Here is a 27,650-nt window from a genome sequence, read left to right on the forward strand (position 1 = left end):
TCCACCATCAGCGTTTGCGCATTCCGACAACGCGCAGCTGAGGAGAATGTGAACTATTTAACTGAGTGTTACTCGAGGACGCACAGGGAGAAAAGGACTCTTGGAAGTTGGAGAGAATTCTTGAAAAGGCATCATGACCCATTACTTGTTGTACTGCACGCTCTCTTTCGGGATCGTATTTTTCACGGTGTGGTCTGTTCCGTGGTTGACCCAAGCGGCTGCTCAAGTGGGTGCTCTCGTTGTTATTGCACATTTGGCAATAAAATTAGCGGCAATTCTAAGGCATCGTTTTCCCGGGAAAAAGGTTTCGCCACACAACAAAGCGGTTTTTATTACAGGTAAGAAATCATTTTGCTTTCAATACTTTGTTCGTATGCAGTTGTGGCGAAATATTATTCTGTGCCTTTTTCAGTGATGCTCTTGTTTTTAATCCGAGCTGGCTATCGATTGATGATATTCTTTTATCTCACTGCGATTTCCTAAATTAGTACGGATGGTTGGGTGTACGCCCGCGTGTTTCCTGTTAGTTTTACTCTATGTGTTATGAAGAATGAAGATGCGGAAGCACTCAAGCATTCAAAATTAATCTTAGCCTTGGAGTGGGCACATCGTTCTGGTTTCCAAGATGGATCGTAAGTTCAAATACAACTGAAACACAGATGTTTATAAAACCTTTTTTATTCTGTTTCAAAAATTTACTTCAATGATTTTCTTCTCCCGATGTGATGTCACACTAATATTTGATGAAAACCTATTTTAAAGTCGCAACTGGTTCTCCAAAAGAAGTCCCAACTAATCGCTAGCTCATCTGTGGTACTAATTAGAGTACAGTACTATACTTTCTCGATCTATCAATGGCAATTTGACGCAAAAAAAAAATAAAATAAAATAAAAAATAAAGTATTTTGTATGTAATATAATAAATAAGAAAACAAGTTTGGCAGTTTTATAAAATTTCCAAATAAGTCATAAAAATGGAAGCATTTTTTAAAATGTTTATTTTCTAAAACCCGATAGTTAACATTAAGTTTTCCAAAAGGCGATACCTGAATTAGCCACTCATATGTCGAGTATACTGCGCTAATATCCCTATCTCACGAACGTGTTAAGAGCTTCCTTGCAAATATTCCCAAATACCAAAATAGTTTATTCATATTTGCATATGCTCATTATTTGTTCATTAAACAAAGCGAGTCCTGGGACCCAATTTTTCTAAAGAAACTTGTATAAAAATAGAAAATCTTTATTACATAAAACTATGTTTGTGCATGATTAAATATTCACTACAATCGGACTTTAAGGAGATGAAATAGGACACGATTGCAGTGGTTAGGGTGCGAAGTTTATTTAGAGTACAAGGGAATAGCTCAAAGTCCAAATGATTATACGGTTGGGACTATTTCTGAAGGATTCTTAGACTGAGTTTTTAACTTGTTATCTAGGCAACCATGTTTTACTAATCAACTGGGTTTCGATAATTGAGATGGCTATTGTGTGTGTGATGGAGCTCAAGTTTATACATATTAGCGGATGGAGCCATTCTAGCTTGACGGCTCCGTTCGATGACATACGCAAGCCATATTCAGTACCACAAGTTATATAATTAATTAATTTAGTTGTAATGAGTAAACTTCCACAGCAAACAAACATATTTACCGATATTTTACGGATGCAAGTGGACGACGTGTCATCAAAAAGGTGATCGCATCCATCTTATTTGACAACAAACAAAAACCATTTTGTTATATAAACATCATTTTGTTATTACTCGCTGTTACGCCCCTCACCAAAATAATACAAAAACGTCAAAACGACGTATAGGAAAATAAATTTAAACACTATGTTTATGTTAGTTGTAGGTATAGTTGTTAAAAACTAATTATTAATTAAGTAATAAAAATTACCAAGTTAGCAGAAATAAAAGAATCGTCGAAAAACAAAATTGTGCCACCCGGGGTGGACCCCCCCCCCCCTAGCTACGCCACTGTTCTAGCGTCTCTGTTTCCATGCCGAGAGCTACGTGACATTCACCCTCCCATAAGACTGGTTCGAATCTTGGATAGACTTCATGTAACTTTTTTATTTATAGTTTTGCAGTGGCTCCGAGTAAAACAAGTAGCTTTTTCGTTACTTCAAAGGTTAATAACAACCAAAATACTTTGGCGGATGTGCGCTCCCAGATACCTGGGAACACATCCGACCTCCTAATGATTCTCTCTCTCTCTCTCTCTCTCACACACACACAGCTGCTGTACGTCTAATCAGGCACCAACTTTTCTCAATTCAGAGATTTTTTGCGAAATTTATCGATTCCATTTAGTTCCTCACAGCATATCATAACTACTTGTGTAATCAGATTTATATACTTGGCTAATTGCTTGTAGTAGACATGCAATAGAACGTAAGGAGTAGCGTTTTAATTGAATGCATCAGAAAGTGAGGGATTTCTAGTTTTTAAAATCACAACTCATATCAAGACTATCTCGAGTCTGTTGATATTAATACAAGCTTTCAAAGATGGATTGCAATCCTGTCAAGAATTCAAAAGGAACTTCTCACAAGATCTGGATGCTATTCACTTTCATCAGATGGAGTGTTTGTCTTTCTTTCTTCGGTGTTGATTTCGGTAATTCTGTTTGCAGTCTGCCGATTCTGATGCCTTTAGCCTCAGCAAAAACTCCGGAGTGTATGGCCTTGACGACGCGAGAAACACAAATATATAATAATGATTAATAAGAAAGGAATATTTATTACCGATAACAGCCGACAGTTAAAAAAAAAGTAGTTTTCCTTCATTTGACAGAAATCTCGCATAAAAGCTCTGAAACCTGAAAAGTTACAATCAGAATATTAAAATAAAATTTATGTGCGAATCAATCACAAATAACTACTTCTATTTTAATACCTGCATAACTACATTAGTTTTTTTTTTTTTTTTTTTTTAACACATATTACAAAATCTTCTCTGTTAGATGGATTCCGAATCTTTACAAAAACTTTGTCCATCCAAATTTAAATTGGACATTTTACAAGAGCGCTTAGAATGCCTACTTTCCTATTTCCATTTATTTTGCTTAAATCAGACCATTTGTAGCGACAACTGAAAGAACAAAAACATTTCCAAACGATACGAATTTAGATACTTAGAATCCGTGTTTAAATTCTTAGTTCGTCTTAAATTTAGTTTCAATTGTGGATTTTTAGACAAAAATGCTACAAAATTATCTGTCAAAGATGACAAAAAAAAAAAAAAAAACTATGTTCACTATTACAAGTCGAAAACAACTTGCTACAAAGTCAAATATTGTGAATAACGCCATTACAAAAGAACGAATGCTATTGAGGTCTTGGTTTAATTTCTATCAATTTTCACAAGTGATTAATGATACTATTCTTCATGTTGCCTTGGATACCAGATTCATTGTTGATGACGTTTGCTGTAATTTATGTTTCAGTTGTCTATGCTATGCCATTTATGTTGACTATGTTAAAGAAGTCCTACAATATCTTTAATTTATTATTATTACTATCTTTTAAATTCCATAAACTCTATATTCCAGTCTGCTGGAACAGAACACTAACTTTATGGTAATTCTGTTTCATGATCGTCAAAATTTTATGTCATTCTTTATGCAAGGTTTTACTGCATCTTTAGACTTTTTTCAAACGCTTTGCTTTAAGTCTTGGTTACTAATGACGTTTTATTCTTTCCTCTCTCCCTTCTGTTAACCATAATAGTTAATCAGCTTCACTGATTTTTAGCACTAATACTAAAATGAAGAATTGTCTGATGTTTTCAAGCCTTCGGAATAGTTTTCCCGTTTCGGATGAAGATGGCGCTGTATGTCAATTTATTCATCACGTTCTACTCCCCCCCTCCCAGCGTATTAGGGTTTTTGTTAACAATATTTTAAAGCATAAGTGTGAAATGAATATAAACAACTACGAATATAAACAACTTAGATCTATGCATGACTATATTTAGGATAAGTAAGAACTATATATATTACTTTTTAAAATTACGCACACACACCTCTTCGGGCGACTTCAGGACAAATCGTGTTTTGTCGTAATAAAATTTTCAAAGTATGCTTTGTTGAATATAATTTTTTTACTTACTTTTGATATAAAACTTCCTGATGAGTTATATGGTCCCAAATATGATAAATGTTACAAAAGAAATTACGTAATGAACTTGACAAAACAAGTTAACCGTAAAAAAAAATACCCTGAACTGATCAACCTGTCGACCTTCGTTACAAGGAAACTTGCCACATTCGAAGTGGAAAAAAAAAAAAAAAAAAGGAATTTGCTTCACCTGAATACTTTTGTTTATAACAAGCGTCCACATTTCAAAAGGGAAAATGACTGCGAAAAATCGCCAAAGAAATTATTATATTGGGAATTTACTGCCGTTTGGGCAGTGTGGGAATGATGTAACGTGCAATGACAAGCCCAAACGAATATCGGCGTTAGATCGTAGCATTTGTTTCGTAATCTAAAGCGTTAATCGAACAATTCGAATTATTAACTATTCAATCAATGTCGAAACATAAGCTGTAACCTTTAACATGGCGTATTGCATTTATATGATGTTGTAAGCATTATTATTTCTAAACACAAACAAACTGCTTATGTACGGGTCGCCACTGCATAGCACGCTAAATAATAATTAATGCTTAAATCACTGACGTGTAGAAAGCTCCAGCAGGGATTTGAATCTCAACTATTTAAACAATCAAGTAACGTGAGAGGAAAACACAGCAAATGTTGCACATGCAGCAGGTGAAGAGAATCATTCATTTTTGCAATTTTAAACTGTTTGTGTACCGCATTCATATTTATTTTTTCTTTCTTTCATTGGTTTAAGAGAGGTCCGTTTATCTTGATAAATAACAGATTGAAACATCGATAAACTGACTAGTATTATTTACGCAATAATAAAGCCAATAAAACTCAGTTGTGAAAACTGCTAATCTAAATCACGAGGGATTTCCGAAAAGTAAGCAAAAAAAAAACTTTTTTTTCCCCCTCCTCGAGGATGTTTAACAATAGGAAGTTGAAATTATACACCAAGAAATAAGTGAACATGCATTACTTCTCCACAGAGTCTCCAAATTTATTGATGCACTTCTCCTAAGATGGATCAATTCATCAATAGCAATACTGAAGAAGCCCGTGCCCCCACACAGTAACCAACATCGCACCACCTGGTGAACTTCCTCATCGATAGTGAAATGCCTTCCGGAAAGGTGTTTCGTGAGGGGAGAGGGGTGACCTAGTGTTCCCAACGATTACAGCGCAAACACTCATCAAGCAGTGTGCGCAGAGTAGCGTTGTCATACACCAAAATCATGCCCCTTGTCAGGAATCCTGGTCGAATGCATCGAATATTGCCCAACGTTGCCCAGTAAAGATCTGTATTGATTGTTCCTCTCTTGCAAGTAGTCCACCAACAGAAGGCCTTGGCGATCCCAGAGCACTGTGGCCATGACTTTTCAGACAGTGGGAACAGTTTTGCATTTTTTTTAGGGAGCACAGGAGATTGTGGATGTTTCCAAATCATGGAGTCTTGTTTGCTCTCCGGGGTAAAGGGATGAACCCACGTTTCGTCTCCTGTGACTAGGCGAGCGAGAAAATCCTCGCATTGTTGCTGTATCGACAGATTCTCCAGACGCATTCCCACGAGGGCTGCCTTGGCTCCTCTGACTTCTGTCGGGAAACCCAGTTGGAGCACCCATTTCCAAGCCAAGGACATCGTGAACAATTTCGTAAACAGTGGATTTACTCAAGTTCACCACTCGTGAAACGATGCCCCTTAATGCGCAGAATGTTGTCTTCTGTCTTGCTCGATGAAAGCTTTCCCCCGATGTCGATCTTCAATGTCGCCACAGCCCCACTTTCTTTTCACGAAAAACATACTTGCTTCTTTAACATCACTTTTGGCCATACACAGCAACTAGTTCACGGTATATGTAACTTGGTGAAGCCGTTTGGTTGGTTGAAACGAAAAACTTCACGGACAACACTCGCACGGTAGCCGCCATCTTGCGATTGAATTAGCTGTGAAGCGACAGTAGCGCCACTCTGCAATGGCAATCTTTTTTGAACGTTATTAACGGGTCAATCTATACACCCCGTTTTATCTCATTCCCTTTCACCATTATTAAGAAAAAAAAATTATTACTTTTATGAAACCCCTTGTGTATGGACAGAAAAAACTGTAAACTTTGTCCACCATCAACGTATTACTAATATTTCAATTTTATTATTATTTTATTTACGCGAATCCTTTTTGGTCCGATAAAATCATTAGCTTTTCAGGGCACTAATTTCGTATTTTCATTCAGTAGAACAGTTAGAACAATTAGACAGCTCGCCTATTTCGTTCATGAAAAGCATTGCGATACATTCGTCTTAGTTATCAACAAACAAAACTTTCCATATTGTATTAAAGAAATATCACTAAATATTCATGTGAACTAAAGTGTTCAAATTAAAACATTAAGGATGCAGACGTCTTCGTGTGTTGACTTGCTAGTATTAACACATTTAGTCTATTTAACAGTCGTGCGGTGGCAGTGATGAACTAGTTATTCAATCTACTGCTCCCTAAAAACTAATACTTTCTTTATTCGTGAAATTTTCTGTAAGGAAACTTATTTTTTCTCGCTGAAAGAATTAGTAGAAATCAGATTAAGAAAACACGTACCAATCTAATATTTTCGTCATGTGTGTTAAGATTACCTTGAACATATAATAGCCTTCGCGTAAGTGAAGGCTAGACTTGGATATTAAAGTTTTGTACCCGTATGTGAAAAAGTTATTATCAGATTTCTTTTAAATCACATAATGAAAGCTTTTTAGCGATAATAGCATACAATTTATTTTTATTTAATATCCGTTTTGAGCATGCAAAACGGATATTAACATGCGCAAAACTACTGGATTGTAACAATAGAACTATTTAAGCTATTCTAAACCACACTTGAATTCTTGCTTTGTTTCTAATACATGAACATAGTTTAAAACCTAAAACTGTGGTAATATAAAAATTATGAAAGCCATCGAAGATGTAAAAACTATTTGGAAAAAATAAACCCAAGCTATAATTATGAGTTACTCGTTTAAGTAAGTAACTTGAGGAAAAATGAGCTTATGAAGGAATAAAATGTTCATACCATTGGTAAAAAAAAAAAAAAAAAAAAAAAAAAAAAAAAAAAAAAGTTGAGGAAAGATAAATCTTTCCTCAATTTTTTTTATTTCTTCGAAAAATCTTTCGTGTGTGTTCTACTGGGTGGTTTGCCTGTTTTACGGAATGAAAAATCGAGCTTCCGGGAAGGAGAAAAAAAAAACTTCCTCTCAGCATGAGACAGCTAACTCACCTTCAGTTGAAAAGTCCCTATAAAGATTCATCGCGATCTAAACGGGATTAGAAACCAGGTCTTTCCAACTAAAGGGCTTCGTCAATACCGACTTAGATACAAAAGGCAACCTTTATGGAGTTGGGCCAAATTTCAAAACATTCAGTTATGCACATCTATTGAGGATAATGAAATATACATAACATTGAATTATGGATTATTATTTTATGCTGTAATGAAATAAACGCAGGCCAGGTTGGCCGAGTGGGTAGCGTATCCCTTCTCTAGCCAAAGGGCTGCAGGTTAAAATCAGTACCAACTCAGACCTGGGCTCATGGATGATTGTAACTGTCTTTCACACATTCAACTAAATACACCGCTTGAAAAGAAGTCAGCGGACACCCCAATGGACAAGGTGCATCGTGCTATGTAAACAGCCAGGTGTTTGCAGCTATATGAAGCTGCCCAAGTCAGTGCAAGTGTCCGGCTGAAATGGCTGAGAGAAGGGAACTGAAGGATAATACGTAAAATCTGTGGAACTGACAGAGTTTGAGAAAGGCGTTGTGATAGGATGACATGTTGCTGACTTATCTATTCCTAAATTGTTGACACGTTAGGTCATCTCAGATCAACAATACCATACCCACATGGAAGCGCAAGGAGTCAACTGTAAGTGTTAACAACAGTGGACGACCATTCATCGAACGTGATCGTAGGGTGCTACCAGGGATAATACGTAAAAGCTATCATTTGCCGGCCGACACCTTGAATGCGGAGTTCCGGGCATCGACTGGAACACGAATCTGTAAAAAACTTCGAGAGGTATCTAAACATTCTTGGCAATGCAATGCTACTTACTTTGTGGCGTTTCTACTGAACTGATCATCGTCTCTTTCAGGAAGACAATGCACCGTGTCATAAGGCTGTTGCTGTAACTGCGTAGTTTGTGGGCATCAGAGTCATAACACTCGATGGCCTCCACAGAGCCCTGATCGCAACCCTAACATCTGTAGGATGAACTGAAGCGTCAGGTCAAGGGTCACGTCTCCCCCACAAAAGTCCAGGATCTCATTACATGCCTATAGGAAGAAGGGTCCAAAATTCCTATTGATCACTATCGTACGCTTATGGAAACTATTCCCTAGAGGATTGCTGCAGTCATCGTAGCCAAAAGGAGATCCTACATCTTATTAAGATGGGCGCCATGGCTGTTTGTTCCTCACTCTATTGTGTCCGTTGAGTTCTTTCCAAGGCAGTGTATAATCTCCCAAAACGACTCACTCCTAATATGGAGCGAGTGGTTATGGGAGAAGTAGGTCGAACCTTCCTTCAATGGGAGAGGCCTTCACTCAGCAGTGGGGAAGATACAGGCTGAATATCATAATATCAAGAAATAAACAGAGGAATTAGTGAGTGATGTCTTTTGTCCGTAAGATTATTTACTATATAGTTCAATGAAAATAAAATGGAACAGAACGATCAGGTTTTGGTTACGGATTCTGGTAGTAGAGTTCAGAAAACTGTTCAAGCTTGTTAAAAAAAAAATAGCCCACAATTTCGGAATGATAAATTTCCAAAGAAAAACAGAAATGGGGAAAAAAATTTACTTAAAACGTCACAGTCGAACTAGAAAATAGTATTTAGTAATTAATAAAAAAAAAATCAAAGAAGAGTTAATATATTGTAATGATTTCGGATGCATCATTTTATACAGCGAAAAAAAATGACATAAATATGAAAATTATTAAATACTGAAAAATAACGAGAGTGACAATTTCTGCGCTTAAATCTAACTTGGTTACGAACACGCACACGGTATTAAAAAAAGGTTTAGAACGCAAGTTGAAGTGAAATTTATGAGAACAGCTGAATATCCAATTATTTATTCACAAAAGAAACGAAAGAATTAAACCAAGAACCAGTAATTGAGAAAATAAAGAAATATAAATGCAACTAAACGGGAGAATATTGAAATAATCCCAATAGAAAGAGTTCAAACGAGTATTTCGACATAAATCATCCGGGAAAAATAAAAACAGGTCGTCCTCTAAAGCGAATTATCAATAGATTTTGAGGCCAAAACAGCCATAATAAGCTTAAATCCTTGAAACTAATGGAATTTTTTTTTTTATTCTCGAAATCGCGTATCTATCTTCCCGCAGGACAGACAAAAAGGTCACAGAATACGTGCAATTCAAAGATGGAGAAGATTGTGCATATTGAGGCACTAAGACACAAACGAATTGGAAAATGCAAAACAAATTGAATCCTTGATAATACTGAAGAAATAAGAGCAGTAATCTGATAAAAACCAAAGCCAAAAAAAAAAAAAAAAAAAAAAAAAAAAAAAAAAAAAAAAACATTTAATAAACATTTACAGCAACTGAATTTTATTAGGGTGACAGTTCTGTGCACATGAGCCATGTTCAACTGCTCCACAGTATTCATACATAACAGATGATCGACTTATTACTAAGTAGTGTACCCTCGCGAGGACGACCGGAGTTCGAATCCACTCTAGAATTGAAAAGAACCTTAAGAGATTTATAAATTAGCCTCAAGAGCCAAAAGGGTTTTCTTCTTAGAAACTTTTTACTTCTACGAAACAGTTAAACCAGCTAAAATACACAGTTATGAAAGTCTTAGCTGATTTTTACATCATTGCAATCTCTCCCAATGAATGAAGGTTCTGCATTGCCTGTACAATGTCTCTTATCTGATAGCGTGCACATCGACATCACCCAAGTGATCTTGATTGTTATCGCTTCACGCACAAAATCTATAAATTCGAGTATTTCTGTTGATTGCTAACCCAATATTCACTAGCGAGATTGTACTAAAATGTTTGGTTTAGAGTGTTTTCACTTTTAATTTTAACTAAAGGTGAATTTGACAGTCTCATAGGAGATGGATCATTTTTTTTTCAAAACCAATAATATATATTTTTTTTTTATTTAAAAAAAAAAAAAAAAAAAAAACTTTCTAAACAATTTTTGTAACTTTAAGGAAACACAAAAGAATGTGCCATATAAAAGGGCCATACTAGTAAAAATATTAATGTAATAAATTATATCCCCACCCCAAATGTTGATTTTACTGTTCTTCCTTTACTTGAAATGGTTTCACACAATGGAAATATTCTCCAAACAATGAATAGAGCATCGCTAATCACGTAGAACTTGTGTTGACTTATTGGGACATGGGAGGGTGGGGAAGGAGTATCTTCGGAGATATTTGCTTTCCTGGCGAGTAGGATTTTGTATAATTTGTTGAGCCCTGCTTACAGCAGTCCATTAAAAATTGGACTAACCACAAAGTTTTTGTGCATTCTCTTCTGCACTTGTTTGGTCAGTTTTGTAAAAGGAAGATACAAACCCTTCCACCTCTGATGGAATTCGAATTTCATCATAGATTAGACTCGCATAGAGTCATCAACTAATCTAATAAGAGAATTTTTGGACTGAGTAGATCAGCTGTATGTTGCTCGTCATGAGACAGCTTTGTTATGTTTGCCTCCTAACACTTTAATTATTCAATTGATGATTATCACACTTTGCAACCCAAAGATATATGAAGGCTTTTATTTACCATTGAGTGTATGTTCAATGGTAAATAAAATAAAATTGAACCAATTATCCCTCAGAGTTCCTACTATTAGACGTATCTTATGAGTTCTTTCATTACCCTTTCTGATACGCGTTCATCTAAGAGTGCAACTTCATCATTTAGCTTCTAATCGGTCTGTGGGTATGAAACGCAAGAAAGCTGAAGAATAAAACGAAATAACTGTCCTTGCTGTTCACATGTAATGGTTCCTTATCCTCTCACCATTCAACTAATGCCGGGGTTCCACAAGGTTCTGTTCTCTCACCAACCCTCTTCCTTCTGTACATCAATGACCTACTTCAGTTGACTTCCAACCCAATACACAGTTTTGCAGACTAACAGCACATTGCACTCCCCCTTTTTATTTGATAAACTTTACTCTACACAACTCACCTGAACCACTACTGCCCTCAATTCTGATCTCCAAGCTATCCTCCAATGGGGTTCAGATAACCTCAATTCCAATGCTAGTAAAGCCCAATTCTTATTTCTCACACAAAGAAGAACCATTTCTGACAACCCTCAAATTTCCAGACAAGATGAAAGTTTTCTTCTTGGAATTACCTTGACATCAAGCCTCTCCTGGCAATAACACATCGCAACCATTGCATTCTCAGCTTCTAAAAAACTAGGATTTCTCTTTCGCTCAAGACGTTACTTCACCTTTAAACAGCTGTTAACCTTATACAAATTGCAAATCCGCCCAGCTATTGAATACTGCTCTCACGTTTGGAGTATGCTTCCTAAGAGCTTCCTCAAAATGCTTGATTCAATACAGAGGAGAGCAATTTGATTGATTACCCATCTCTTATCAACTCACTTCCCTTCACTTTCGCACAGATATTTGTTTTCTGCAAATTTTTGTATTCTATAAATATTTCCATAGCAAATATTCATCTGAAATAGTATTGAGTGAGGGAATTATTGATGGTAATTCTGTTGGAACACGTGCAGCTGCCACCCAACATCCTTTCACAGTACACTTTGAAACCCACAGAAGAAGTTTCTTTTCCTCCTCCTTCATCCCTGCAACTGCTGTATTGTGGAACAGTCTTCCCCATGACGCATTTCTCAAGGAATACAATTGACAGGCTTTTAAATTGAATGTCAACAAGTTTCTCTTTCCCAACCCACCACTAATGCACTATAGGTTGATCAACCAACCTCTCGTGATTTGTGTGTGTCAGAGAGAGAAGTTTGATTATCATCATCTCTACCGGTTGCGTAACAATAAAAGTTGTTAACGTCACACCATACTAAGTACATAAACGCCCACTTTAATTTATTTATTGAATGAAGGCAGCAAAATATTTTGCCTTCTCCAGGAAATTTACTGGCATCACGCCAGTAAATCACCTGGGACAACGTGATAACAATTCGCCATTTTTTTCCCTAGAAGGAGTCGCAACTCTTAGAATCCTATAACAATCTAAAAATCGGCAAATCCGAACAGTAAGATATTCAGAAATACTCCATTATATAAACCATTAAGGACCACTGAAATACCTGGAAAAAGGGAACAGCATAGAGAAGCATGAAGATTTGTGTGTGTGTGTGTATGTATGGGAATATAAGAATAAAAAACTACACTCTTCTGCAAAGTGCGTTAATAACATTAAAACTTGTTACGATGCAATTGTGATATTAGGATATGAAAACTTAAAAAAAATAGTTTTATTATTTAATAAAAATGTATCTAGAAACATTTAAAATGTTAATTTACACATTGCTGGTAAAATGTCACGTCAATAATATTTGGGACCTCGTATAAAATATTCAAACTACAAATTAACACTTTTTTTATGTATAGTATTAAAAAGTGACAAAAATTTTACGCTAAATAAATTTAGTGCAAAAGCACTTACATAGTAATTGTTATGAAAATGCAATTGCTATTAAAATGTCACTTTAATGGACGCATTGTTAAAATTGCTATTCTAACCCACATTGTTAGCATTGCTGTTTTAATAGACATTCTTTGCATCTCTTCCTTGTTATTTGAATGAATGTAAACACAACCGTGCAAAAAAAAAAAAAATGATAAAGATCGCTTATTATAATAAAATAGTTGAAAGACTTTCATAATTGAATGCTTGATATCAAAATGACTAGATGAATTGTTTAAAAAAAAAATTGCAACGCGGGGTGCTCATAACCCAATTTCATTCTTTGTGCTGTTGTTTTGATCAAAAACATTCACAGCAGTATACGTTTGACCTTCGTCAAACGTATACTGCTGTGAATATTTTTGATCAAATACTTCGTTCGAGCTTCTTTCTTGGTCAATGCACTTTACGCCAAATATTTTCCTCTATGGAGGGTCAAAACTGTATTTTTCCTTCCTGATTGACGCTGTTAAGAGCCCGGATGTTGTGCTTTTAGTGAGTCACTTTGTTTTTGTCCACTTTTTACTTTCGAAATTATATCTAAACAATTATTTTGCATAGATTCAAAGCAAATGACCTGCTTTTGCAACTACCGTCATTCTACTAATGTCAAAAGGGAGAAAATTGTGTAGTTAATAAGTTAATTAAACGGAAGTGATCTTGATATGTCAGTAGCTGTAGCATTCTTCCACTGTTTATGAATGACGCATTATATTTATGCACTGGATAATCGTTCCATTTGAGTGATATTTATTATAATACAACAATTCCATTACACTTTCCATCAGATTATGCATTTATGTGCTATTTCAATAAACGTTTGTGCCCATGGCAACGATGTCACTCATTCAAAGCATGCGCAATGCGGTGACATTCAATTTTTTTTTTTTTTTTTTTTTTTTTTTTTTTTTTTTTTTTTTTTAATTCTGGGCAATCTTCTCCAACAATGGACTACCGATAAATAATCATAAAAAAGTGATTGATAGATCGATCACAAATTGCGTGAAAAAATAATGAATACAGTACGAAGAAATAAATACATTGTTTTCTCTGTGCAAATAATTCAAATAAGTCTCTCATCGTTCATCCTCAGTTAACTTAAACACTGATCTTTTTTTTTAATATATATTTCGTTGCAACGAGAGAGGGAATTCGAAGAAAAGCAACACCTGCTGTTCGAAGCAGGAAGTGTTATTTATGAAGAGTTGCAAGCAATAAATAATGAAGGTGTTGAATCAAAAATAACGAGATGAAGACCTCACGGTCATAAAGCCTACGCATGAACAGCGTGAGTTACTAAAACAGTTTCCTTACACACTATATGAGAAAGTGCTTGAGGACATCGCAATGTCTAACCATCATAAAGTGATCTAACCATGACCTATAGAACAACAACAAATATTATTACTTCACTTCAAGCATCCTTTGTCTAGTAACCTTCACGATTACGTTCTAGTTTTTTCTTTTTACATGTACTGAATAGTTTTAGTTTTATTTATTTTTAATGACAAGTCTTATAAAATCAAGAATACATACAAGATCGTCCAGAGTAGATTTTCAGCTGTTTTACACGGGATTCGAACCCGGAGCGGCTTTCACCACCTGAGATACTAAGGGGCTCAAAGACATTCTTTTTTTTTTCTCTTTTACAATTTCCACTTGCATTCTTAAAATAGTGAATGGTATGTTGCAAATGAGAAACTGCCTTTTATTATACCCTTTTGAAAAAGGCCAGCATCCATTCGGTCAAAATCTCTCTCAAAAAAGTATTCATCTCGATCATATCGTCGTTCCTTCTATCAAACTCAGTCAGATTGCAGATGACACGTTCTCAATCTATTCTCATAATTAATGAGTCACGGTTTCAGTGTTATATCCGCTTAAAATTTCACCACAATCAATCCCTCCCTCTCCATCCTTATCTCCAGAGATAAGATCACCATCTTTACAATGTATCCTGTAAACTTAGACTGAATACTCCCCCCCCTCTCCCAAGATACTTATTTCTTTCACCTTCAATTTTTTTTAAATACACGTGGAAGACATCAATGATGCGACCTTCGTCTCCAGAGCCTTGACTCATTTTTCCAAACTCTTAACAACCCATAAGAAATACCAACCAATTGATCTGCAGTCTGACGGTTCCATTTGACACCACCTTTATGCAATGACATTGCCCATCATTAGCATATTCCACTGAAGCACGTGGAAACCTTGTCCAGAACCATCGTCTTATTTCTATCTACAATACTTAGTACATTTTATTTCGTCCCTTAACGGCCCACTACATAAAATCTTCACCAGAATGAAATAACTCGATAAACGTCAACATCTATTATGTCATTTTATCCTTCACCCAACCATCTTCCAAGTATCATAATAATTTCTCCATCCTTTGGTTGTATAATAAAAAAAATTCCTTAGAATTCACCTCGGATCGAAATTCATTTCATTCTTCTTACCACTGCTGTTAATGAAACAGTTCTTTCTCCCTCCGATGCGCCATTGATATTTCTTTCGAGTTCTTTCATCCATTGTATTTCTGAAGTCTGTCGCAGTCTCGGAATTCCTTTCTTTGCCAGACCACAGCATCGGAAAGAGAGAATAAGATCTCTGTAACAACAATCATCTTATTCCTCCTTACAATCACGGGTTTAAACATGACTCCCCCCCCCCTCAAGAAATCCGATTCCCTTATTACGATGTTTCCTCTATTCAATCTTTTATTTTTCCATGGCTCTAATATCAAACAGCAATTATCTACTTCGCATTTGCAAAATTTCCAAACATTTCCCACTCGTTATCCTCTATGCTCCTTAGACTACAGCAGCATCCCACTAAATATCCCTGTTCTAAAGCCACCACTATTGGGATTTCCCTCCTAGTTCAATCTTCACAATGATCTCAACTTGTCCGTCTCACAAGAAATGCCCGCACCCCCTTTTACCCCTTCTGAATTTTACTATACCCTTCAAATCTATTCTTGCCAGAACGTTATTCATCAGCAATGTTTCACTAATTATTACTTAACACCTCCAGAGAGTCCAAGGGACTCATCGAGGGATTATTTTTTTTTGAAAAGACTAACTGCATGTTATTTCTGGTGCTCCTGATATACTGTCATCCCCATACCTATTATTAATCCCCCTGAGTTAATTTAATTAATGTAACCTTGCTCCAAGACACGCTATACATTATTTAATGACTCAACACCCTCAGAGAGGTCACGCTACTTACCCAACTGTCCAATTCGTTTCTGTTGTTTGAAGAACAAGCACTCCGAAAATGCCTGTTTTACTCCTTGTTCAACTATTTTGAACAAGGCACTAAAAAACCCCTTTGAACAATCTGACATTTTAGTATTACAGCTACCATCTGTATGTTTGCTAAACCAGGCAATACTGGCATGTTTAGAGTTCTACCTCTAAATGTTGAATTTTTGTTGTTGCCTTTCTAGGATTCATCATGTGACGCTTTCGAATGCCTAAATTCTAGTGACTGCGTATTATCAAGGCTCCACTAGACAAGCAAAGTGATAAATGTAATAGTGCAGGTGCCATGCTCGAACTTCACGATCCAAGAACTTCATTTATGATGATAAGATTGCATGTTCCATTCTGATAGCTCTGCTTCAACTTTTCCTTTTCGCTATTCTCAATTTCAACACACCCATTGAGACGATTTCTTATCCGATAGTGAGATCATAATAAAAAATATTCATCAATAGGGTTAAAGAAATACATTCATAGATTATTCTTAAAATAAATTAGCAAAGTTTATAGTATTTATTCATATGGAGTTTCCTCCCTTTTATCCCCCGTCCCTATTGAGACGAGTCGAGCCCCCTCAAGGGGGGGGGGGTTAAGTATTTATGGCTGTAGATTCGTGTGTTCACGAGGTAGGTTTGCCTACTTGTGGGATGAAAAACCCCAGATAAACTGGGGGAAAAAACCCTGCGGTCCACGCCCAGGACCGGCTAACTTGGCTATGGCTGAGGACGATCTTTAAGTTCCTCACGTCGACGACGAGAATCGAGCCCATGACACTCCTTCCCCAGGCATATGGCTGAGAAGCGCAAAGCCACTAGGCTAACCGCGCGGACAACTTTGCTAATGATTCATAGTATCTGTGAAGGAAATGATGGGATTTTAAATCATTTAACTAAGTAAAATTACGCAAATTGGTACATACGCAACTAAGTGAGTGAAATGAAGGATGGAAATCTATCTATCAAAAAGATATTTCCATGCGAGGGAAGCAGACTTAATGCTGAAAATAAATGCGTTTCTTTTTTAAGCACTCCCGGTGTTAAAGTGCTTACAAAAGATAAACACCAATAAAACATTGATAACTTTCCTGATAAAAATCCAGTATAATGAGATGCCATCTTTCTTGGGAATGCCTTTCATGTGGCCATGTCTTGATGGAATTTGTTTTCCATACTTATCGCTTAGTGATCTCAGAAGAAATCCAACTTTGAATAAAGAAATGTATCTTTTATTATTGGCATTGCAATCCATGGATTTATATCGCATCTTATATCACAATTATCATACTTGTTAGACTTGATGTTATCATCACGATACTTTGAAGAACTGGTCTTAAAAGGCCAACCATTTAGTTTGTCTACCTGGTGGTGTCCTTTACGACCGAGTATTTGAAGGCCACTTAAAGTTTTTTTTTTATTTTTATTTAGCGATTTAATAAACTTTGATTTTATTTTAAAATAATGTAAGAGGGGGTTACTAAATATAATAATATTTAGTAACATAGTTACCCATTTCCTTGATGTTAGCGGATTATCTTTGTTGTTTCTTTCATAGCCAATTTTCCTTAACTTATCTTGTAATCTGTCAATTTCATGACTAGGAATCATTTTTTAATGTTGATATATAGTCCGATATTCAATTAATATCCTTTTATTTCTCATTTGTTGACAATAATGGTTACTTATCTTCAATCGACTCGATTGGTATTTTTTTTTTTTTAATTTTATTTAGTTTACTTATTTCCAATAATTTTTATTCATCAAAAAAATTTTTTTTTGATGAATAAAAATTATTGCAAGAACTCTTACATTTCTAACTTTTTTTATTATATTATATTTATTATTATTATTTTTTTTCCATGCAGGATGCGACACTGGATTTGGACATCACTTAGCTAAACGATTAGATTCTTATGGATATCACGTATTTGCCGGATGTCTACAACCCTCGGGAGATGGCGCCACTAAATTAAAAATTGACTGTTCTGATAAACTTCGTATTATAAAGCTGGATGTTACAAACGACGACGAAGTGTTACTTGCAGCTAAAACAGTGAGGCAAGAATTGAACGGGAAACGTGAGCATAACTTTCTTCGTATTCTCAATAAAAATAACAATAACAATTTAAGTGGTATTTTACAAGAAGAAATAGTTATTTTTATCCTCTACCTCTTTGGGTGAGTTTCGCAAAATGCATAGGAACTGTGAACAAAAATTAACTCTTGGATTCGTTTTGTTCACAGGACTATTTTTTATTTTTAATTTCTACCATTAGTGGTAGTACAAGCATAGCAATCAATTCTAAACTTCCAGGCATCCCTACATAAAGGCAACAATATTTGCAGATGAAAATTTACAGACAAAAAAAATACTAGGTGTGGTGGTGGGCAGTAGATGGCGTTGATGTAGGTGATTGGTAGTAGAGGTTCGGCTTAGTAGTGGAGACGGAGAGTTGTACAGTAGGTGTCCTCCCGCGATGAGTCTTCGGACTCCTTGGAGGTGTCACGAATAATAATAATAATAAAATATCCAAATGAAAGCTCAGCAGTACAAGCGATTGATCAAGTTCAGAAAGTCTACAAGAGGCACTGGTTAGTAGTACGATAACACTTAAATAGCTGTGCTTTTTCGGTTTCTATAAAAAAGGCATTTACATAATCCCAACATTAACCATGGCAGTCAATTGAATGAAGTAATCTAATGTAAAGAACATCGGGACTGGTTCTTGGAGTGACGATCACGTACACCGTGTTCGGACCGGATAGTAGAATGTAGATGTGGATTCCGGGTGACGCATTAGTCCCAAGTGTACCATCCTCGCTGTAAAATTTAATGGAAGTGACGTCATAGTTTGGAACTCTCTCTCCTTTATGGAATCTCAGGAATGCTGACGATATTGAACACCCCACTAATTAAGTTCATTAAATTGAAAACAAAAGCTAATAATAAATACACATCCATAAAACATTTTAAATTATAATTGAAGTTATTTTGAGATTTTTAGTATATAATTTTCATTAAATTAAACTATCTTGGGTTAATGAGTTTTTTCTTTTTTTTTTCTGTTTAATAAAAGCTTAGTAGAGCTTTCTTCTTAGCAGCTGAGGAGGAGAGCTCTTATACGAATATCACGATGCTGTATAACACTGGCTCAACACTATTTCCAAATAACTTGTGCCGGTGCACACACAAACTTCAGTAGTGAGTGCGTTCTCCTTTGGCCATTCATGCTCTCCCAGCAGTTCGTGATTATCTGAATGAAGTGTTTTCGAATTCAAAATGATGCCAAAATATTTATTTTTTCTGCGAGAATCTCATCCACCAAAAGGTTCGACATCTATAAGCCATTTAACATCGGGAACGGAAGGCGAGTTAAATAATCCCGGACTCCTGCCTCGAGAGAAATACGGAACTTTGTCAATTCGCTTCAGGCCTCCAATGAGCAGCGGCGTTGAAAATCAGGTACCACTTAAGGTCATTCGCCAACACCCATGACACATTGAGATTTGAAACTCTTAGGGACCATGTTTGGACCCTAAGAACATGGAAATCTGATTATTCTAAACCCCCCCCCCTTCCCCAACGGCGAAAGTGTGATAGGTTTACAACTTTTCATGACTAGTGTTATAACAAATGAAATCAAAAGATAAATTATTTTAGTGATCCTGATGTAATTAAAATAGGAGGGAAGAAACAACAGTTGGAGATTTGAACTATTTACGATAAACTTAGTATTATATCAAATATTATAATCCTACAAGTTGATATTGTGTTCGAAAGTATTCCTTTGCTGATGAGAGTTGTCTGTTTGCCTTTCAGAGTTCTGGGCCTTGGTGAATAATGCAGGTATCATGGATGTTGGGGAGATCGACCACTACAGCATGGATGTAATGAAAAGAGTATATGAAGTCAATACGTTTGGGGTAGTCAAAGTGACCAAAGCGTTTCTGCAATTACTTCGAGAAGATAAAGGAAGAATAGTCAACCTTGTCAGTATCTTATGTAAGTAGAATCGACATTCGTATTTTGTATCTAAGCAGGATTCCACATTCTTGTAAATTGGAGAAACGCCTGCTGTACACCTCTAAAAATATACTTGGTCCGTTCGTTCTCTTTCTCCGTCTTCTTGTAATACTGGCCACCATAAACCGTATTCCCAAATCAGTATCTGGCTGCGATAAATTTAGGGCTTAATGCACTGAACAATGTAATAAACCTATGGATGGCCTCAAATCATTAATTAGCGCAATTTATGCTAACAAAAATGTAATGAAGCAACCCCCCCCCCCGCGTTATTATATGCATTTGTTGTTTTGCTCTTTTGTCCCGAGAAATCAAAGTCCAAATGCATACAGAAGTGTTTGTTCCCCTCTGCAAAAATGTGAATATTAAGTTAATAATTAAAAAAAGCCAATAAAGATTAAAGTTGCTTCAGAATGAATAAATTATTTAGGAGAACTTTTTAAAAAAATGGTTAGACAATGAATCGTCAGTTCATTGTCCAAGGAAACAAAAGATCGCAAGAGCGAATCACTAGCATTAGTTTGTAGAATTCATCTCCTTGGGACTTTATTTCTTGAAATGAAAGTTTTGTTAACATAACAGATTAAAATTAAAAAAGTCAAAAAGGATTCTGTGGATTGATTTGAAAATCTTCACGAGAAAAGGCGTGTAGCATCAGAAGTTTATTTTAAAGACAAAATAGAACTCAGTTTTCTGTTTTAATATCTTCAATCTAATCAAACATTCTCTTTTTATAATATTTTATTCTGATTTCTCCGGAGTGTTTATTGATAAGACCGAACGTCTTATACGAAGTCAAATTAGAAAGCATCTTCTTGGTAGATCCATCGAATTGTTTAATGAAGATGCAGTTGTAAACACAGAGAGCGTCACTCAACTTGAACCGACTAATCTTGTCGAATTATTCACATGCATATTGCAACAGAAGGATATCACTAACTTTTATGCTGAAAAAGCGCAAAAAAATTCACTGAAGACTCGGAATGCAGCAAGCCACAGAGAAGACTGGATTCTTCTCTGTGGCTTGCTGGATTCTCCTCTCTGGATTGACTGCAAATAATCAACCACTCACCGACTCATAAGAACAGCGGATGCAAATGGCAAACCAAGTGAAAATTAACTGCGATTCCTTACAAACGCCTTCACAATAAACTTCAGTTCCATAATGTTGCGCAAGACTGGTTTTCAAATGGAAACATTTCAAATAATACACTTTTGAGTCCAATCGAGGGGTGATAGCTCACTCAAAAGTGCTTTTGAAATACTGCCATGCTACCAGAAATCAAGTAGTAAAAAAGCAACGAAGCATACAATGACTTGCTTTATGGCTCATTTTTATCTTTTCTTCTATAGTCTTACGAAAAGACTGTACACGTCACTAGACCAAAACATACTCAAATGAGGTGGACTGTATTGAGAAATAATGTCATTATACATTTTACTTTATGATAATTTTAAGAAACGGACTGCGGATATTTTGATTTATCTTCGTATTATAATTTAAACAACTATAAAAATTTATAAATATTTGTGTTTGGTTGCACATAACTCATGAGTGAGAGGTAAAAATGCACAATTGCAGTATGATGCAGCAAATAGATAATTTACATATTATAAGTAGCAAACAAGGATGAAGCATCTTCGTCCATTGTGAGTGGACAAAGGTGTCCGTCATCCCTTTGTCCATTGTAAATTAGAGCTTTCTTTCTAATGATCTTACATTTTGATAAAAAAAATTAAAAAAAAAACAGAACCAAGCCTTTGTGTTCTTTTGTATTTATCTCATGTATGAAACTCAACATACAACGCCGCGAATTTTAGACATGTTTATCCTTATCCTCAGAGCGAAGCGGTTATTAATTATCTTAATGATCTTTGGCATCAGGCCAATGATTCCTGCCTTGCTTCTTCCCCCACTTTTTTTTTTTGCGCCTTGGACTTTTCCACTTCGTATATCAAATACCTGATTGGCCTAATATTTCTTTGCAGGTCAAGTGTTTAGTTTCGAAAATACCATTCACTGAGTTCTGTTAATTTTCAACATGTTGCTATAGAAGATTATTTTGTAATATCATACCGGATATTACAAAATAAATGGGGTAAAGACAAAATTTGCGTCCCCCAAATCGTTTATTACCCATGTTATTTTAGATGAGCAAAAATAAGAACGCGAATACTAAAGAATAACAAATTAAAATTATTTTTATCCCTATTAATAGTTCGAGTCCATTGTTAATCTCGTATCCAGATGCTTCCAGTGTGGATACGAGATTAACAATGGACTCGAACTATTAATAGGGATAAAAATAATTTTAATTTGTTATTCTTTAGTATTCGCGTTCTTATTTTTGCTCATCCAAAATAATAGTGCAGCTGTAAACATTATGATTGCGAACAATCATAATATTTACAGATCTTGTTGAAACTATTTTAGCGATGTCTAACGAAGCCCTCAAAGTTGGACTGAAAAGGTCGGAAAATAATTAAAAAAAAAAGGTGTAAAAGTGCTTATATATTTATGTAAATACCACCCATGAAAGGCCATCGGCCTACAGTACATTTGCATCGCATCAGTACTGTAGGTGTGTTAAGAAGCAGACATTACAAAAGCGTAACGAAATTCATCTCCTACATAAAGACAAAAGCATCTGTGCCTCGACAGATTCGAACCCGCAACATGCTGGTTGGAGAGCAGAATTGTTATTTATTCGCCGAGCCAGGATTGCATCTTAATCAGAATAGACTGTTTAATTATTTTTCTTATTTTATCCACAGTAAACTAACTACACTTCGGACTGCACCTGAAGATCTATCTCTGCTACTACATCAGTTTCCCCGTTTTTCACCCCCCCTCGTTTGGCCCTTTTTTAATTTGTGCTTTGGTTTAGCATTTCTTATGTGCGCATTAATGTGAAATATTTAAGAAATTGTCCACACATCATTTCATTATTATAATTCATTTCTCACCAGCCCGTTTTGTCATACCAGGAGGGTCGATGTATTGCATGAGCAAATATAGTGCCTTAGCCTTCACGGATACTCTACGACTGGAGATGAAGAAGTGGGGAGTTAAAGTCGTGAGCATCGAGCCATGGTTATACCAGTAAGTATTGATTTATTCCTTGAAAAGAAACTTAAGTGTCAAAAATGTCATAACATTAATTTTTTTGTTCAGTCGTTGCTGCTCTAGATGGTTCTAAAAGGAACTGATTCTCTGTTGTTGAATATCTTGAAGTCAAATTACTCCAGACTGGTGAAGGTCATTACGTAGAAATTAAACCAAACATGAACTTTTGATGTCGCTCCAGGCCTTCAAAATGCAGGCACCAAAAACACCTAACAGCTAAAGACATTCGCGAACATTCGTACAGCCTGCTGCTGTAAGGGGAAATTCTGTGCAATCAGCCAACGGGAGCAGCTAATACATCTGTCATACCTTTAACACCAAGGCGTCTATTCCTAGAAGACTTCAGTGCCAAGTGTTTTTTTTTTAATCAGGAAACGAAATCTCGTATTATCATCGTTTGAAGGTCAGACAATGATAACGTGAATCTCTTTGGAAAGAAACTTGTCTGACAAGACAGGTAATATCTTTTTAAAGAGATCGATTTCAATGCTACAACATCAGGATTGTTTGGCAGGCGGTCCTAAAGCTCCTAGTTATAGCGCATCAAGTAGCTGTTCGTTTTAGACATCTGTCCTACCATGCATTACACCAAACCTGTTTGCACGACGCGACATATTTTCGTACACTTCTACAAACTGGCAACAAATTAAAGATTAATCCTTACCATGCCATCGTGGAATCAATTTGCACATCATATACATGACCATTTTTAAAGGCATCTTGCACCTTACGGTGCTATCTTAGGCCTTGTATCATTCCATGCCATTTTATGGTCGCATGAGGAAAGACTTTTTGGAATGCGCTGTACTCTTGTTTTTTTTTGGAATATCTCTAGGAGAGGACTGATCCTGCTTTAAAAAAGATTCCATATTTCGTTTCTAGAACAATTATTCATTGGTGGTATTCACAAAAAACATACTAGGAAGAAATAACCGAGTCATTGTAGGCTACTCATCTGTATTAACTGTGTTGCGTTTAAGCATTACTTTTTTGCCTGCTAGGGAACTTATTGATTCCATGAGCATGTCAACGTATTGGAGCATTCAGTTTTCTGTGGACCATAGTAAAAAAAAAAAAAAAAGAAGCGAAGATTTGTGAATTTACTTGAAATAGTACTTGGCAATGACTGTTTGGTTGCAGAGTTCAAGTGCTCGACTAAACAATCAAACAAACACGATTTAATTACAATTAGCAATATAATTATGCTATGCTTGTGGGTATAATTAGCCAATTTCAGAAACCATCGAGCTGAATGATATCTTGCGATTATACAGATAATAGAAGATGCGTATTTTAACGTATTTGTAAGTTTCAGAAAATTCGCTGAGAATTCCTAAAGTTCAACAACGCCAATGTTACTTTCCCTAGTTGATATAAATTTTCTTCTTGAATAATTTGACACGCAGGATGAAGTCCTTTAAAACCTCCTTTCTTTTATAATACTACTTTTTTTTTTTTTTAAGAATTAATCTTAGCATTTGTAGCTTGCAATTCAAATGTTACCTTCCAGTCTCTATACAGTTAACAATTTAATTAGCTCTAGTTGTCATTTACATCTATCATACGTAGTAGCCGATTCAGACTGTCTTTTTTTTCTTTTTACTCCTCTTACAAGGTATGGTATGGCGCAAAAAACAGTACTGAACGACAATTTCTTCAGTACACGCGCTATGAGTTATGCCGTTCGACTGCATGCGCTTTAATAGAAGAGCATTTGTGGACTTTTTGTTTCCCAACGTCAATGGTGTTGACGTTGGAAAAGAAGACGTTGATTGTTGAGCATTATTTTCGTCCATATAGAGTTGGTAGAGCAAATAGTCCAAGCCTACGACATGTTTGTGAGCAGTTTTTTCGTCGTTTCCTTAGAGATGACTCAAGCAACAGTGTCAATTGCCTTAATAGAGAGGTTCCGACGTGCTGGAAGTGTTCTGCAAAGAACATTCGGGGAGACCACAAACTGTTAACAGAAATTAGAATCACGGGGATGTGCTGGAGAAAGTGTTACAGTCTCCGAAACGAAGTGAACAACGGAAAAACGTGGAATACCGAGGCGGTCACTACAGACTCCTTAAGGAGCTGGATGTCTTTCGTACGTCATTTAGGTGGGTCAGTGTTTAACAGCAACAGATTATGCTACACAACGGGAATACTGTGCACGCCTGCCGGCCAATGGTTATGAAGATCCGGCCTTCCTCCAAAATGTCTGGTTCTGGGACGAAGCGCATTTCAACCTAAGCGCTCATGTAAACAGATGAACCTGGGTTTTAGTTTCTCGAGATCCGAATTTGTCCAAGAGAAACCTCTTCACAGCGAGAAGGTTACCGCATGGTGTGCGGTTGTCGGCTATGGGATAATTGGGTCCTACTTCATTGAAGAATGAATTTAAGGAACGGTATGACACTGGAAGCCTGAAATGGCATCAAAGGATTCCATCTTTGATCTCTAGAATATGTCCTCCCCCCCCATAGTACTACAAATGATACAACCTTTCTTGCTGTCTTGCCATTATATATTCTTCAATCAAGTATTTATCTAATTTTATTTCTTTAATGTTTAAAGAAAGGAGAAGTGACACTTGTAGGACATTTACACGTCTTATAGGAACTTGGATTTTGTAATAGAAACCTGTGGAGAAACCGTGACCTTGAATAGTTGTGTTGGTTCCCTTTACTCAGGATTTGTATAGGATGTGTCGTGGGGGAAAAAAAAAACATTCCGTTTCGTGCGGAAGTATTCCAACAGGATGGAGCAACCCGTCACGTGTTTCTAGAACTTATTGATCAGACCACTTCCCCGGGATGCCTTCGTTTGGGGTATGTTGAAGGAATGGGTATTCCACATAACCAACCTTGATGAACTACGCGATAAAATTATACGATATGTCCAGCAGATGTCCCAACCCTTGTTCACCAAGATGACAGAGAACTTTCGCATGCGCTACGAAACCTATCCTGAAAGACAAAGTGCCCATCACAAGCATCTACCGTGGTTAATGCTTTCTTCGACCAAGATTCCACCAATAGTTGTGGATGTACATATCAGGTGTAAGCATATATTTCTTTGTTAATAAACACGTTCACTCCATAACACATATCGTTGCAATTATTCATTACTGTTTTTTTTTTTTTTTTTTTTTTTTGCGCCATACTGTATTTCTTTCAGAATTTCGATATTCATCCTGATAATACCAAAATTTCTTATCAAATTTGCTTCCCGAAATAAGCACAGACATTCAGTTATGCAAAACGTCCATCACAGTTGCCGATTTTGCCTGAGTGTATTTCCATAAAAAATGGTCTACTTTAATCAATCCTTGATTATTTATAATAATCCCCTTTCCCAATTCTCATTCTAAGGTCAAATGATCACTATTAGACAGGGACTAGATCTAATTAATGATCCATCAATGAAAACTGATGTCTTACAGAACCTTGGATTTCGTAATAACGTCTCTAGTAGGTCACATTTACACTGTCACTTCTCATTTCTTTAAACATTAAAGAAATAAAATTAGATAAATACTTGCTTGAAGAATATATAATTGCAAGAAAGCCTGCTGAAAGTATACATTTGTAGTACTATGGGGGGAGGGAGGAAACATGTTCTAGAGATCAAAGATGGAATTCTTTGAAGCCATTTCAGGCTTCCAGTGTCATACCTTCCCTTAAATTCATTCACTATTCATAGTTATACGACAAGCCTCTTTTCTATGTATTGTATGATTTTTATAGACAATTTTAAAAAGAAAAAAAAGTATATAACAAACAAAATGTATGCTACAACTATCATAGCATTTGACTTTTGTTTTTTTGCTCGTAGGACATCCCTAACTTCAAAGCAAGCTTTTATAGATGCCTTTGACAAGATGTGGAAAAATGTACCAGCAGACATACGGGAAGACTATGGCGACAAGTACGTTTCAGAATCTAAAGAGCGCATGTTGGACATGGAAACTCGCTGTAATCCCAGAGTGTATGAAGTAGTCGATTGTCTGGAAGATGCCGTCAGCTCTGTGAGCCCTTTGTTTTATTATCGCCCTGCTGATGTAGGATTTCAATTTGCTTGCTGGTTGAGTGAATTTACACCTCAATCCGTATTAGACTTCATAATATCTATGAATGCTCCTAAGTCGAAACCAGCAGCACTGACGAGACGCACAATGAATGGAAAGAGTCATTATAATTAAACTCGAACCGATTTCATGTGTGCGTGTTAGTTGGATGTTTATACAAGTGAAAAGTTAATTATTAGCTATTTGTTTAATGACAGTTTTAAAATAACATGTATAGTGATTCTTCGGTGAAGACATTGTGTAAAGACAAAAAATGTAAATGTTTTTTTTTTTTTTTTTTTCAATAAAGTACTTTGTAAATAA

At 36.0% G+C, this 27,650-nt stretch overlaps 1 protein-coding gene across 1 annotated transcript; it reads left to right on the forward strand.

The window, feature by feature from the left end:
- LOC150109001 (17-beta-hydroxysteroid dehydrogenase type 6-like) lies at positions 1-27,650 on the forward strand. Its single transcript, XM_090404863.1, has 5 exons — positions 1-338; positions 17,990-18,202; positions 19,945-20,127; positions 23,119-23,251; positions 27,095-27,650. The coding sequence occupies exons 1-5, from the start codon at positions 134-136 to the stop codon at positions 27,459-27,461; spliced, it is 1,101 nt and encodes a 366-aa protein (XP_090260989.1). The 5' UTR covers positions 1-133; the 3' UTR covers positions 27,462-27,650.

Source organism: Typopeltis vanoorti, chromosome 2 (assembly GCF_054136105.1).
Source record: "Typopeltis vanoorti isolate ZY-2024b chromosome 2, IOZ_Tvanoo_1.0, whole genome shotgun sequence".
Taxonomy (NCBI): Eukaryota; Metazoa; Arthropoda; class Arachnida; order Uropygi; family Thelyphonidae; genus Typopeltis; species Typopeltis vanoorti.

Coding starts and splice junctions, on each gene's coding strand:
- LOC150109001 (XM_090404863.1), top strand. CDS start 134: ATGACCCATTACTTGTTGTACTGCACGCTCTCTTTCGGGATCGTATTT. Junction 18,203..19,944: donor GCAAGAATTGAACGGGAAAC/GTGAGCATAACT, acceptor TTTGCCTTTCAG/AGTTCTGGGCCTTGGTGAAT. Junction 23,252..27,094: donor ATCGAGCCATGGTTATACCA/GTAAGTATTGAT, acceptor TTTTGCTCGTAG/GACATCCCTAACTTCAAAGC.